General features: G+C 37.2%; 1 protein-coding gene across 1 annotated transcript in view; it reads right to left on the reverse strand.

Moving 5' to 3' along the window:
- SCML2 (Scm polycomb group protein like 2) overlaps positions 1 to 13,753 on the reverse strand; it is a 90,164-nt gene that overhangs the window by 18,731 nt on the left and 57,680 nt on the right. The window contains exon 7 of the mRNA XM_036912879.2: positions 1,857 to 2,074. Within this exon, the coding sequence (XP_036768774.2) occupies positions 1,857 to 2,074 (218 nt within the window). The remainder of the gene's footprint in view (positions 1 to 1,856; positions 2,075 to 13,753) is intronic.

A 13,753-nucleotide genomic window follows, 5' to 3' on the forward strand; every position in this document is an offset into this window, starting at 1 on the left:
TCAGTATCTGCCCTTGTCCTTCCTTGCCCTATCTAAACAATATTTTCAAAAAGATCTCTTCAAAATTATCGAATTAGTGTTGAAATTATTTGAAAATAAAGGAGTCAAGAGAAACACTGCAGTTAAATCCATGGAGATAAAACCATTTATACCAACTAATCACAAAGACTTCTCAACAGCTGGAAAATACGCATTAAGGTTGCTGCAATGACACCCTTGATACATTTTCATTTTCAAGATACATTTCAAACAAAATATTTCTCTTTAAATTTCACTAGCTTTTCTTATTTTTACATAATATACAAGTTGAAAATTTCATCTGATTTACATTAGAATTATCTATTTGATTTTTTAATGTTGACTGTATATTTGAAATATATCACTGACTTTTGATTTTTATTTTAATAAAAATACCAATATTAATGTAAGTATTGTTAAGTCAAAATGGTATTGTCATTTTGGTCCATACTGCAAACATTAGGTGACACAAATGTTATATATTGATGTTATATATATTAACATGTTATATATATTGATATCAGATAGCTGAACTCAAATGTCATAAGTATTGATATCAGATGGCTGAACTCAGAAATGTTTAAGTTAATACTGCTCAATTTTAAGTCAGTTCTAATACATCCAGGAAGATACTGTGTCTTCACATTTAGAGTATATCTCTTGTAGACAGAATATATTTGGGTCTTTTTAAAAATCCATTTTGATCATCTCTTTTAATGAGAGAGTTTAGTCCCCTGACTTTCAAAGTAATTATTAGTATGTTTGGGTTAGGCCTACCATTTAATTATTGGTTTTCTATTTGTCTCCTCTTTGTTTTATTCCTCCATTTCTCCTTTCCTGTCTTTTTTTGGGGGGGATTACTTGAATATCCCATTTTAATTTTCCTATTGGCTTTTTAGCTGCACTTCTTTGAATTTTGTGTTTTTATAACATGCCCTGGTGATTACAATGTACCATCCACATAAAGTTAATACTGTACTACTTAACATAAAACATTGAAACCTTGCAATGATACTAATCCATATCCCCTACCCCAAGCTTTTATACTCTAATTGTTTTATGTATTACATCTATGTATGTTATAAACCCCACAGGATTGTACTGTAATTGTTGCTTTAAATAGTCACATTATTAAAAAGAAATTAAGAGGAAAAAAAGCAAAAAACAAAGTTATTTGCATTTACTCAGAGAAAAACTTCCTTCAGCATTTCTTATAGTGCTTGTCCACCCGTGATGAATTCTCTTAGTATGACTTTATCTGAAATTGTCTTTAGTTCACCTTCATTCTTGAAGAGTATTTTTGCCAGATACAGAATTTTGTATAACACCCCTGCCCTCCTGTGTGCACCCCCCAATGAGAGTCTACTTACAATCGCTCTACAATGTCTTCAAGTACCTGTTTTTCCTAATAATTAAAGGTTTTAGAGTTATTTTATTTAGGGAAGTCAGGTAGGATGTGACTCTAGCACCACTGAATTTATCACATTGATTCCCTCTTCCCCTGTTTACTGAGATATAATTTCTGCACAGTAAAATTTACTTGACATTGACTTTTAAAGTATACTGAGTTTTAAATAAATTGGCTCGAACATAAAAACACCCACAAAGTATTTCCAACATGGTTTTGAAGAGGTTGAACGCTATTGCAAGTTTTTAATTTACCAAAGAAAAGAAATATGAACCTTGATAGCTATATGGACCTTAAAGAGTTTTATATACTCTGTACATTCCTAAAGGGCCTCATCATACTCAGTAAATCCTAAACTGTACGCTGTACGTTATAAATAATAAGGCACTACAGAGACCTGTAATAGAAATTAGTAGAAGATACAACTAACCTTTCTTCCAGAGTTTGGGCCTTTTTTCCTTGGTGTACTATTTTTAACAGAACTTCCCTTCTTGGGGAGTGAAGTTTGTGCAGGTGGTTTAGTCCGACCTGACTTCCTATTCTGCTGTGGTGGTAATATTACAGCAGTTTTCTGTGGAGACTGCATTGAATGCTGGGTTGCTCTGGAAGGGGAAGGCTGTGTTTTTGCTATATTCTTTGTAATAGAAACTGAGAAAAAAACACAACACAAAAATATAATTAAAGTAAATGACATAATGAAGGTATTGTCTTCTTATAACCCAGAAGAAATTTAACTCAATCTTTTAAAATTGTCCAAAGGTTATTCATTGAACACCACTTAAAGGTACCACTTAAAATAAGTTTTAGGTTTTTAAGATTTCAGATTATAGGAAGTAGTCTAAATCTCCAGAAGAAATAAAGCACTTTAAGAGGAACCATTAATTTCAAACTTAGCACAAAGAAAATTTTCAGCAATTTACCTTTTGTCTACTTCTCATACTTTTAGTCCTTACCACAGAAAAGAGTTTTTCCTCCAGAAAGTACCATTCAATTATGCTATATGCAGGAATCATTTTGCCCATCAATATAAAAAAACAGCAAAGCAGCTACCAACAGCTCCTGCTTCATCTTTCAGACCCTGCTCTTGGTTTTTAATGGCTAAAGCACATTATGCTCCTGTATGTATGTCTACTAATAAAGGTTCATTTACTACAATACAGACTCTAATGGAGGTTGTCACAGAAGGACCACTCACACCCAAGTGATGTATATTCTACTAGTTACTTGGTAGCACAGTTCAGTTTTAGTATTTCAAATGAAGGTTACCCATTATGGCATGTAATCCTTCCAAAAGTCCTATAAGGCAGATATTGTTTCCCCATTTTACCCATGAGAGGTTAGGTAACTTGGCCAAGATCACCCACTTGGCAAGATTTATCGCCTAAGTGTATACTTTCCCTAACCTGCCACCTTGCTTTCTGTAGTTCAACAAAAAAGGTTATTAAATTCACTCCCCTGAGTTAAAGTGCATGGGGCTTAAAAAAAAAGGCCCAAAAGACAACCTTATGAATTCCTATGTAATAATTCACAAAATAGTCAACAAGTGCTCTCTGACAGAGGGAATCTTGGGATTTTTTAAAAACAGATGTGGAGGCATACTTGTAAGAAGAAAACATTAACAAGTACAGAGAAAAACACCCTGGTAAAACTTTCCATGCTTGGGGATTTAACCTTATTTAATATTTATTTTCAAATAGTATCCATTTGACTTCTAACTACTTCTAACAACTAAAGTCTTTGTTGTCAAAAATCTTTCTTGGGTCTCACACACCCACTCCTTCCCATTTCTCCTCCTACCTCTGTCATTTATTTTTTTCCTGTGGTATTCCCCAGATTAGCCACCTTCTCCCTAACCCCACTTCAGTTTTGAATGCTTTAGTTCACTTCCTTGATTTCAGCTATTGCCTACATATGATGATTCCCAATTGCTGGCTCTTAGGTCTTTGCTCACTCAAGCATTCATATGCCCCACTCCCACCCCTACATAGGCCTGTCTCAAGTTCCAGAGCTGTTTTCAATAGCCAACTACATAATCTCTTTTCCCCAGCAATTATTATAGATTCAGCCATAATCATCTGCTTCAGGTCCCCAAACATTCTGACCCTTACTGCTTTTGCATAGGCTGATCCAAGAAAGGCTTTTCCCCTCATCTGTCAATGGGTAAACTTATACGTTATTTGACATTCTACTTAATTACAAGCTCGATAAAATTCTAGCACTAAGTTCCAAGGCAAACCATAGGATCTTAATGCTCATAAACCACACAAACTACATTTATCTCTACTGGCACAGATCTTACAGCTATATCATATCTTTACTTACATATCTGTATGTCCCATCACACTGTGAGTTCCCTTTAGGGGAAAGAACCATGTAAGTTCCAGTGTTATATCTCAAACATCTGGTTTGGCTTAGGGCCTGCTACATAATGGGGATCTAATAAATATTTGTTAAAAGAATAAATGTTTAATTGTCCAGTTTTGTCTCTGACCTTATATTCCCATAGAGACAACTCAGGTAATTTATGTATTAAATAGGTTACCACGGCCTGATCACATTTCACAGTTTGCTTGGAATAATATGCTTCAAATACTGACCAACCAACTTAAAAATAAACTTTTGGGACACTCCATTCAAAAAGTAAGGGAGGGGAGAAGGATTAAAGATGGCGGCGTGAGAGGAGAGACAGAGGCTTCCTCCTAAAACTGGATACAATTAGAAAATATAGTTGGCACAACTAATCCTGAGAGCAACAGGAAAGAGGACGGCGCCAGACTGCATACACCTGGAGAAAAGAGCAGACCTCACGGAACAGGGTAACGTCCCAGAGCTGTGGCTCAGCGGGACCCGAGCCTTTCCCCTACCCCAGCTCACCGGCGGGAGAAACGGAGCAGGGAGGGAGTGGAAGGCTTGGGACTGCTGAATACCTAGCTCCGGAGATCTGCTCTGGGAGCACAAACCTACATTTCATGGTGCTTTCATGATACTAGCATGACTACCGGGTTGGAAAGTTAATACAGGCAGAATTCCTGGAGAGACTGAGATTCCAGCCACTTGTGGAAAGCAAGGATCCATATCCAGCTGCTCTGGGACAAAAGCTTATACCTGTGTGCTTGGCCCCCTGGTTCAGGCAGTAGAGACAGGCACAGCAGCCGGGAAGCAGGGAACAGCTCTTTCCTCCCCCAAGGCACCAATACAGCTCCCCTGCGACCCCCGACATCGCTTCAGGGGCTGAGCAGCTCCAGAGTAGAGCTTCTGGACACTAGAGGGCACCATACACAAATATGAAACGCCAAAGAAACCTGGTCCAGAGTAAAATTAATATAACTCTGGAAAATATTTAAATGACATGGACCTTACAACTCTTCCTGAAAGGGAGTTCAAAATAAAAATCATCAACATGCTAATGGAGGTACGGAAAGATATCCAAGAACTCAGGAATGAATTCAGGTCGGATATCCAATTGCTGAAGAGCACGATGGAGGGTATTAAAAGCAGGTTGGATACAGTGGAGGAGACAATAAATGAAATAGAAACTAGAGAAGAGGAATACAAAGAGGGTGAAGGACAGAGAAAAAAAAGGATCTCTAAGAATGAAAGAATATTGAGAGAACTGTGTGACCAATCCAAACAGAACAATATTTGCATCATAGGGAAACCAGAAGAAGAAGAGAGAGAAAGGGATAGAAAGTGTCTTTGAGGAGGTAGTTGCTGAAAAATTCCCCAGTCTGGGGAAGGAGATAGTCTCTTAGGCCATGGAGATCCACAGATCTCCCAATACAAGGGACCCAAGGAAGACAACACCAAGACATATAGTAATAAAACTGGCAAAGATCAAGGATAAGGACAGACTATTAAAAGCAGCCAGAGAGAGAAATAAGATCACAGACAAAGGAAAGCCCATCTGGCTCACATCAGAATTCTCAGCAGAAACCTTACAGGCCAGAAGAGAGTGGCATGATGTGTTTAATGCAATGAAGCAGAAGGGAGGGCCTGGAACCAAGATTACTTTATTCGGCAAGATTATCATTTAAATTTGAAGGAGGGATTAAACAATTTCCAGATAATCAAAAGCTGATAGAATTTACCTCCCACAAACCATCTCTACAGTCTATTTTGGAGGGACTGCTATAGATGGAAGTCTTCCTAAGGTTTAATAGCTGTCACCAGAGGAAATAAAACCACAGTAAAGAATGTAGAACAGCTAATTACTAAGCAAATGCAAAATTAAATTAAGTATCCCCAAAGTCAATCAAGGGATAGACAAAGAATACAGAATATGATACCTAATATATAAAGAATGGAGGAGGAAGAAAAAGGAGGAGAAAAAGAAAAGAACCTTTAGATTGTGTTTGTAACAGCACCTTAAGTGAGTTAAGTTAGACCCTTACATAGTAAGGAAATTAACCTTGAACCTTTGGTAACCACGAATCTAAAGCCTGCAATGGCAATAAGTACATACCTATCGATAATCACCCTAAATCTAAATGGACTGAATGCACCAATCAAAAGAAATAGAGTCACTGAATGGATAAAAAGACAAGACCCATCTATATGCTGCCTATAAGAGACTCACGTTAAACCCAAAGACATATACAGACTAAAAGTGAAGGGATGGAAAAGGATATTTCATGCAACTAACAGAGAGAAAAAAGCAGGAGTTGCAATACTTGTATCAGACAAAATGGACTTCAAAACACAGAAAGTAACAAGAGACAAAGAAGGACATTACATAATGATAAAGGGGTCAATCCAACAAGAGGATATAACCATTATAAATATCTATGCTCCCAATACAGGAACATCCACATACGTGAAACAAATACTAACAGAATTAAAAGGGGAAATAGAATGTACTGCATTCATTCTAGGAGACTTCAACACTCCACTCACTCTGTAGGATAGATCCACCATACAGAAGATAAGTAAGGAGACAGAGGCACTGAACACCACAATAGAACAGATGGACCAAACAGACATCTACAGAACTCTACACCCAAAAGCAACAGAATACACATTCTTCTCAAGTGCACATGGAACATTTTCAAGAAAGATCATATACTAGGCCACAAAAAGAGCCTCAGTAAATTCAAAAATACTGAAATTCTACCAACCAGTTTCTCAGATCACAAAGCTATGAAACTAGAAATAAATTACGCAAAGAAAATGAAAAATCCCACAAACACATGGCGGTTTCACAACATGCTCCTAAATAACCAATGGATCAATGACCAAATTAAAACAGAGATCAAGAAATATATGGAGACAAATGACAATAGTAATTCAACACCACAAAATCTGTGGGACACAGCAAAGGCCGTGCTGAGAGGAAAGTATATTGCAATACAGGCCTACCTCAAAAAAGAAGAACAATCCCATATAAGCAGTCTAAACTCGCAATTAATGAAACTAGAAAAAGAACAACAAATGAGGCCCAAAGTCAGTGGAAGGAGGGACATAATAAAGATTAGAGGAGAAATAAATAAAATCGAGAAGAATAAAACAATAGAAAGAATCAATGAAAGCAAGAGCTGATTCTTCAAGAAAATAAACAAAACAGATAAACCCCTAGCCAGACTTATCGAGAAAAAAAGAGAGTCTACACACATAAACAGAAACAGAAATGAGAAAGGAAAAATCACTACAGACACCACAGAAATACAAAGAATTATTAGAGACTACTAAGAAAAATTATATGCTAACAAACTGGATAACCTAGAAGAAATGGACAACTTTCTAGAAAAATACAACCTTCCAAGGCTGACCAAGGAAGAAACAGAAAATCTGAACAGACAAATTACCAGCAATGAAATTGAACTGGTAATCAAAAACCTAACGAAGAGCAAAACTCCTGGGCCAGATGGCTTCACCGCTGAATTTTATCAAACATTTAGGAAAGACCTAATACCCATTCTCCTTAAAGTTTTCCAAAAAATAGAAGAGGGTATACTTCCAAATTCATTCTATGAGGCCAGCATCACTCTAATACCAAAACCAGGCAAAGACTCCACACAAAAAAGAAAATTACAGACCAATATCCCTGATGAACATAGATGCAAAAATACTCAACAAAATATTAGCAAACCAAATTCAAAAATACATCAAAAAGATCATCCATCATGATCAAGTTGGATTTATGCCAGGGATGCAAGGATGGTACAACATTCGAAAATCCATCAACATCACCCACCACATCAACAAAAAGAAGGACAAAAACCACATGATCATCTCCATAGATGCTGAAAAAGCATTTGACAAAATTCAACATCCATTCATGATAAAAACTCTTAACAAAATGGGTATAGAGGGCAAGTACCTCAACATAATAAAGTCCATATATGAGAAAACTACAGCCAACATTATACTTAACAGCAAGAAGGTGAAAGCTTTTCCTTTCAGATCAGGAAAAAGACAAGGATGCCCACTTTCCCCAATTCTATTCAACATAGTACTGGAGGTCCTAGCCACGGCAATCAGACAACAAAAAGAAATAAAAGGCATCCATATTGGCAAGGAAGAAGTTAAACTGTCCCTGTTTGCAGATGACATGAAATTGTACATAAAAAACCCTAAAGATTCCAGTCCGAAACTACTAGATCTAATATCTGAATTCAGCAAAGTTGCAGGATACAAAATTAATACACAGAAATCCATGCCATTCCTATACACTAACAATGAACTAGCAGAGAGAGAAATCAGGAAAACAATTCCTTTCCCAATTGCATCAAAAAGAATAAAATACCTAGGAATAAACCTAACCAAGGAAGTGAAAAGACCTATACTCTGAAAACTACAAGACACTCATGAGAGAAATTAAAGAAGATACCAATACATGGAAACACATCCCATGCTCATGGATAGGAAGAATTAATATTGTCATAATGGCCATTCTGCCTAAAGCAATCTATAGATTCAATGCAATTCTTATCAAAATACCAACAGCATTCTTCAACGAACTAGAGAAAATCATCCTAAAATTCATATGGAACCACAAAAGACCTCAAATAGCCAAAGCAATCCTGAGAAGGAAGAATAAAGCTGGGGGAATTACGTTCCCCAACTTCAAGCTCTACTACAAAGCCACAGTAATCAAGACAATTTGGTACTGGCACAAGAACAGACCCATAGACCAATGGAACAGACTAGAGAGCCCTGATATAAACCCAACCATATATGGTCAATTAATACATGATAAAGGAGCCATGGACATACAATGGGGAAATGACAGCCTGTTCAACAGCTGGTGTTTGCAAAACTGGACAGCTACATGCAAGAGAATGAAACTGGATTATTGTTTAACCCCATACACAAAAGTGAACTCAAAATGGATTAAAGACTTGAATGTAAGTCATGAAACCATAAAACTCTTAGAGGACAACATAGGCAAACATCTCCTGAATATAAGCATGAGCAACTTCTTCCTGAACCCATGTCCTGGATAAAGGGAAACAAAAGCAAAAATGAACTCATGGGACTACATCAAACTAAAAAGTTTCTGTATGCAAAGGACATCATCAACAAAACAAAAAGGCATCCTACAGTATGGGAGAATATATTTGTAAATGACATATCCGACAAGGGGTTAACATCCAAAATATATAAAGAACTTACACACCTCAGCACCCAAAAAGCCAATAACCTGATTAACAAATGGGCAGAGGATATGAAGAGACGGTACTCCAAAGAAGAAATTCAGATGGCAAACAGACACATGAAAAGATGCTCCACATCACTAATCATCAGGGAAATGCAAATTAAAACCACAATGAGATATCACCTCACACCAGTAAGGATGGCCAGCATCGAAAAGACTAAGAACAACAAATGTTGGTGAGGATGCGGAGAAAGGGGAACCCTCCTACACTGATGGTGGGAATGTAAGCTAGTTCAACCATTGTGGAAAGCAATATGGAGGTTCCTCAAAAAACTAAAAATAGAAATACCATTTGACCCCGGAATCCAGCACTTCTTGGAATATACCCAAAGAATACAACTTCTCAGATCCAAAAAGACATATGCACCCCTATGTTCATCGCAGCACTTTTTACAATAGCCAAGATATGGAAGCAACCTAAGTGCCCATCTGTAGATGAATGGATAAAGAAGATGTGGTACATATATACAGTGGAATACTATTCAGCCATAAGAAACAAATCCTACCATTTGCAACAACATGGATGGAGCTGGATGACAATATGTTCAGTGAAATAAGCCAGGCGGAGAAAGACAAATGCCAAATGATTTCCCTCATTTGTGGAGTGTAACAATGAAGCAAAACTGAAGGAACAAAATGGCAGCAGACTCAGGGACTCCAAGAATGAACTAGTGGTTACCAAAGGGGAGGGGTGTGGGAGTGCGGGTGGGGAGGGAGGGAGAAGGGGACTGAGGGGTATTATGTTTAGTACATATGGTGTGGGGGATCACGGGGAGAACAGTGCAGCACAGAGAAGGGACTTAATGGATCTCTGGCAACTTGCTGCACTGATGGACAATGACTGCATTGGGGTATGAGTGGGGACTTGATAATGTGGGTGAATGTAGTAGCCACATTGTTTTTTCATGTGAAACCTTCATAAGAGTATATATCAATCATACCTTAATAAAATAATTAATTAATTAATTAATTAAAAAGTAAGGGAGGACTACAAATCAAGAACCATGAAGAGGTACTACTTCATACCCACCACTAAGTGGGCTATCATTTTTTAAAAAAGAAAATAACAAGTGTTGTCATTTATGTGGAAAACTGTAACCCTCATACGTTGGGTGGGAATGTGGTGCAACTGCTGTGGAAAACATCTTGGCAGCTCCTGAATAAGTTCCATATGGAATTAACATATGAACCAGCAATTCCATTCCTAGGTATATATCCAAAAGAAATGAAAACAGGGCTCAAGCAAGTACATGAATGTGCATGTTCACAGCAGCACTATTCACAGTAGCCAAAAGGTGGAAACATCCCAAATGTCCACCAGTGGATACATACATATAAACAAATGGGTGGTATATCCATACACTGGAATACTATTAGGCCAAAAAAAGGATGGGGTATTGATACATGCTATGGCATGGATAAACCACGAAGGTGCTATGTTATGAGAAAGAAGCAAGACACAAAAATCACATACTGTATGATTCCATTTACATGAAATATCTATAGAGACAGAAAACAGACCAATGGTTGCCAGGGCTAAGGAGGGAGAAATGGGAAGGGAGTGCTTAATGAGTACAGGGTTTCCTTTTAGGATGATGAAAATGTTTCTGAACTAGATAAAGGTGGTAGATGCACAACACTGTGAATGTACTGCTGTGAATGTACTAAGTGCTCCTAAATCGTGCATTTTTAAATGGTTAATTTTAGGTTATATGAATTTCATCTCATAAAAAACAAAACAAATACTGGGGGTGGGAGGAAAGGAAGAGGAATCTGTATACATCAAATGGACCACAGACTTTGCATGTATTATTAAAATTTGTCTTTACAACTTTGGAGAGCAAGTATTATTGTTAAAGTAGGCAGTCAAGCAGACATGAGCAAGAGGGGAGAGGGAAGAAAGGAGGGTGGCAGACCAACCAGTTTTTACCCCGTCTCCGCCCAAAGACCACCCTGTCTCCCTAAGACCAATTCCTTTTGCCCTTCAGCTCAAACTGATAAGCAAAAGATACAGGTCACTGGACCTTCCCGATTTTGGACTATATGCATTTAAGGAAGACCTTGTTGCTAATGACCCTGAGGCCATTATAATATTATTTACTTGCAGTTTTGGCCCTACTGTGGGTTTTGTTTAGGTGCCCATGAGAAAAACAATGAACACAATCTTGTGCAGAGAGACTGAGGGGAGAAACCAAGGCAGATCCAAAGGATGATGTAAGAATGACAAATCAGAAGGGAGGAAACTAAATGAACCCTCATAAAAAAAAAAACAATGTAAAACCTGGCAGGTTGCTATCCACCCTTGTGGTCAGCCCTCTCCTCCGTCTTTGCTGACTACTTTCCTTTTGCTTACCTAAATAAAACACCTTTTCCACCTTTAACTCTCTATCAGGTCTCCTGACTGAATTCTTTCCTTTGAGAAAACAAGAACCAAGAAATTCCACAATCCACTGCCAGGTAACATTATTATCTCCATTTTACATCTAAAGAAATAGAGGCTCAGTGAGATAAGCAATATCCAATCCAGTATCACACATCTAGCCCAGGCTCTTTGGTTAAACCGAGTGCTATGTTAAATTAGTGAGGGAAAAAAAATGAAAAAATGTGGTCTTTTAATTATTTTCTTTTATAAACTTAATGAACAAAATGCAGAATTAGTTTGGATAAACATTTTTTTCAGGTTCAAATTTGAGGGAGCTTACATGTAAATCACAAAGAAAAATATTTCAAGTAGTACAGAAGACAACTTATCAACATGCCCTTAATAATCAATGTTTAGGTGCTTTGGTTTTTTAATTCTCCTGGCTGAATACACCCTTAAGGAAAAAAACTGCATCAAATATTGGAGGAGTAACTTCTGATAGTCTGTAACTCTAAATTTTCTTGTGGACTTTCTCTAATTCAAATGTTTACAATCAGAACATATTATATGTTTATTAGTTACTGGAATAACAGAGTAAGATTACTTAAGAAGATGAGACCAAACCAATACAATTCTGTGTACACAGAACAGAATACAATACAATGCTTTTGAAGGTGTCCTCCATCAGTCTCAATGACTACTGGCAATTAACATTTCTGACATTTTAGTTAAAATATCCTGAAGTTTATATACGGAAACTTTAGTTAAAATATCCTAAGGCTTATATAACAAAACGTTAGCAGTGATTATATCCAGTGGCAGAAGTACAAGCAATTTTTAGGTTTTACTCTTCATACTTACCCTTGTTTCCTAAATGTTCTACAGTATATACCAATTTTGTCATTAAAATTATAAAGTGCCCTAACAAAGATAAACAAACTAGCCACTTCTGAATAGAACCAGCCATTCTAAATATTTAGATGTCTCTAAAGAAAACAATTATTCAACATATAAGCATTATAATGGTCTATTTTGATAAAAAGCCATGCAACTTTTAGACTAGCATATATAAATCCATTAAAAATAACATTGGAGATACCCATGTAAGCTCAGTGCATACTAACAGTGACCTTTAGAACCTACAGCTCAGTATCCAGCAGTTTTGGAATTAAAGAGTTGATCCTCTCAGTACCACAGGCAGAAATCTTTCAGAGAAGTTGATTCAGCAGAACATAATTATAAAAGCATCTCTATTGCCCAAGCAGTTGACTGTCACAGACCAGTCTACTTCCATTCCTATTTAAAAAAAAAAAGGGGCACTCCATCCCGGTTAGAAAACCCCCTAAAACCTACATCCTGCTGCCTACAGGTCTCTGCTTATCGCTCTTCCTTTTATCATAACTGAAAGACTTCTCTACAATACTGCTTTTTTACTCTCTCTCTCACTTTCCTACTCTGCCAAAACAAATATAAAAGTCCTTTTTGAGACCCACCCCACCTTTCATTTTAAAATGTTATTTGTTTTACACCTCATCACTACAAGGAAAAAGAAAGGCAAACACTGGAGAAGTTACAAAGGAAAATTAGTCTCTAATTTTTAGTAGTGCTGGGCAGGTTTTTATGGAAATGGGACCTGTGTTTTCTATTTTAACCCCTATTAGATCTTGCCCCAAGTTATCTATTCAACCCTGAGGGCTCTGCCCAGTTCCCTGCTCATTACCAAGCAGAGATGGTTTGGTTGGCATGGTTGGCATCCAATAGTATGAGCAAGCCCAGCTCTTTCACCTTAGCTCCTCCATCATCCTTCCTGAGTCTCCTTGATGACCCATGTTGGTTTCCCTCTCCACACCAAGAACCACAGTTTTACAGCATTAAAAATGCCTTGAACATGTAACAAAAGTAATTCCCATGTAAAAACAAACAATTCACCCAGAAAAGTAAAGATCTCATAATTTGCATCCCCATTTGGGAAATACTGCTATGCCTTTTCTAGCAGCTTTTTAAAATTATGTCTGGACAACTAAACTAAAACCAAATACAATGAAAGGAACTGTAGCTTTTCTTTTTTAATTGTAGTTCACATACAATATTAGTTTCAGGTGTATAACATAGAGATTCAACAATTACATACATTATGAAATGCTCACCACCATGTGTAGTTACCGTGTCACCAGAGCAATATTATTGATGATATTCGCTATGCTGTATTTTTCATCCTGTGACTTATTTATTTTGTAATTGGAAGGTTGTACCTCTTTATCCCCTTCACCTATTTTGCCCATGCCCCTACTCCCCTCTCCTATGGCCACCA

Source organism: Manis pentadactyla, chromosome X (genome assembly GCF_030020395.1).
Source record: "Manis pentadactyla isolate mManPen7 chromosome X, mManPen7.hap1, whole genome shotgun sequence".
NCBI classification, from domain to species: Eukaryota; Metazoa; Chordata; class Mammalia; order Pholidota; family Manidae; genus Manis; species Manis pentadactyla.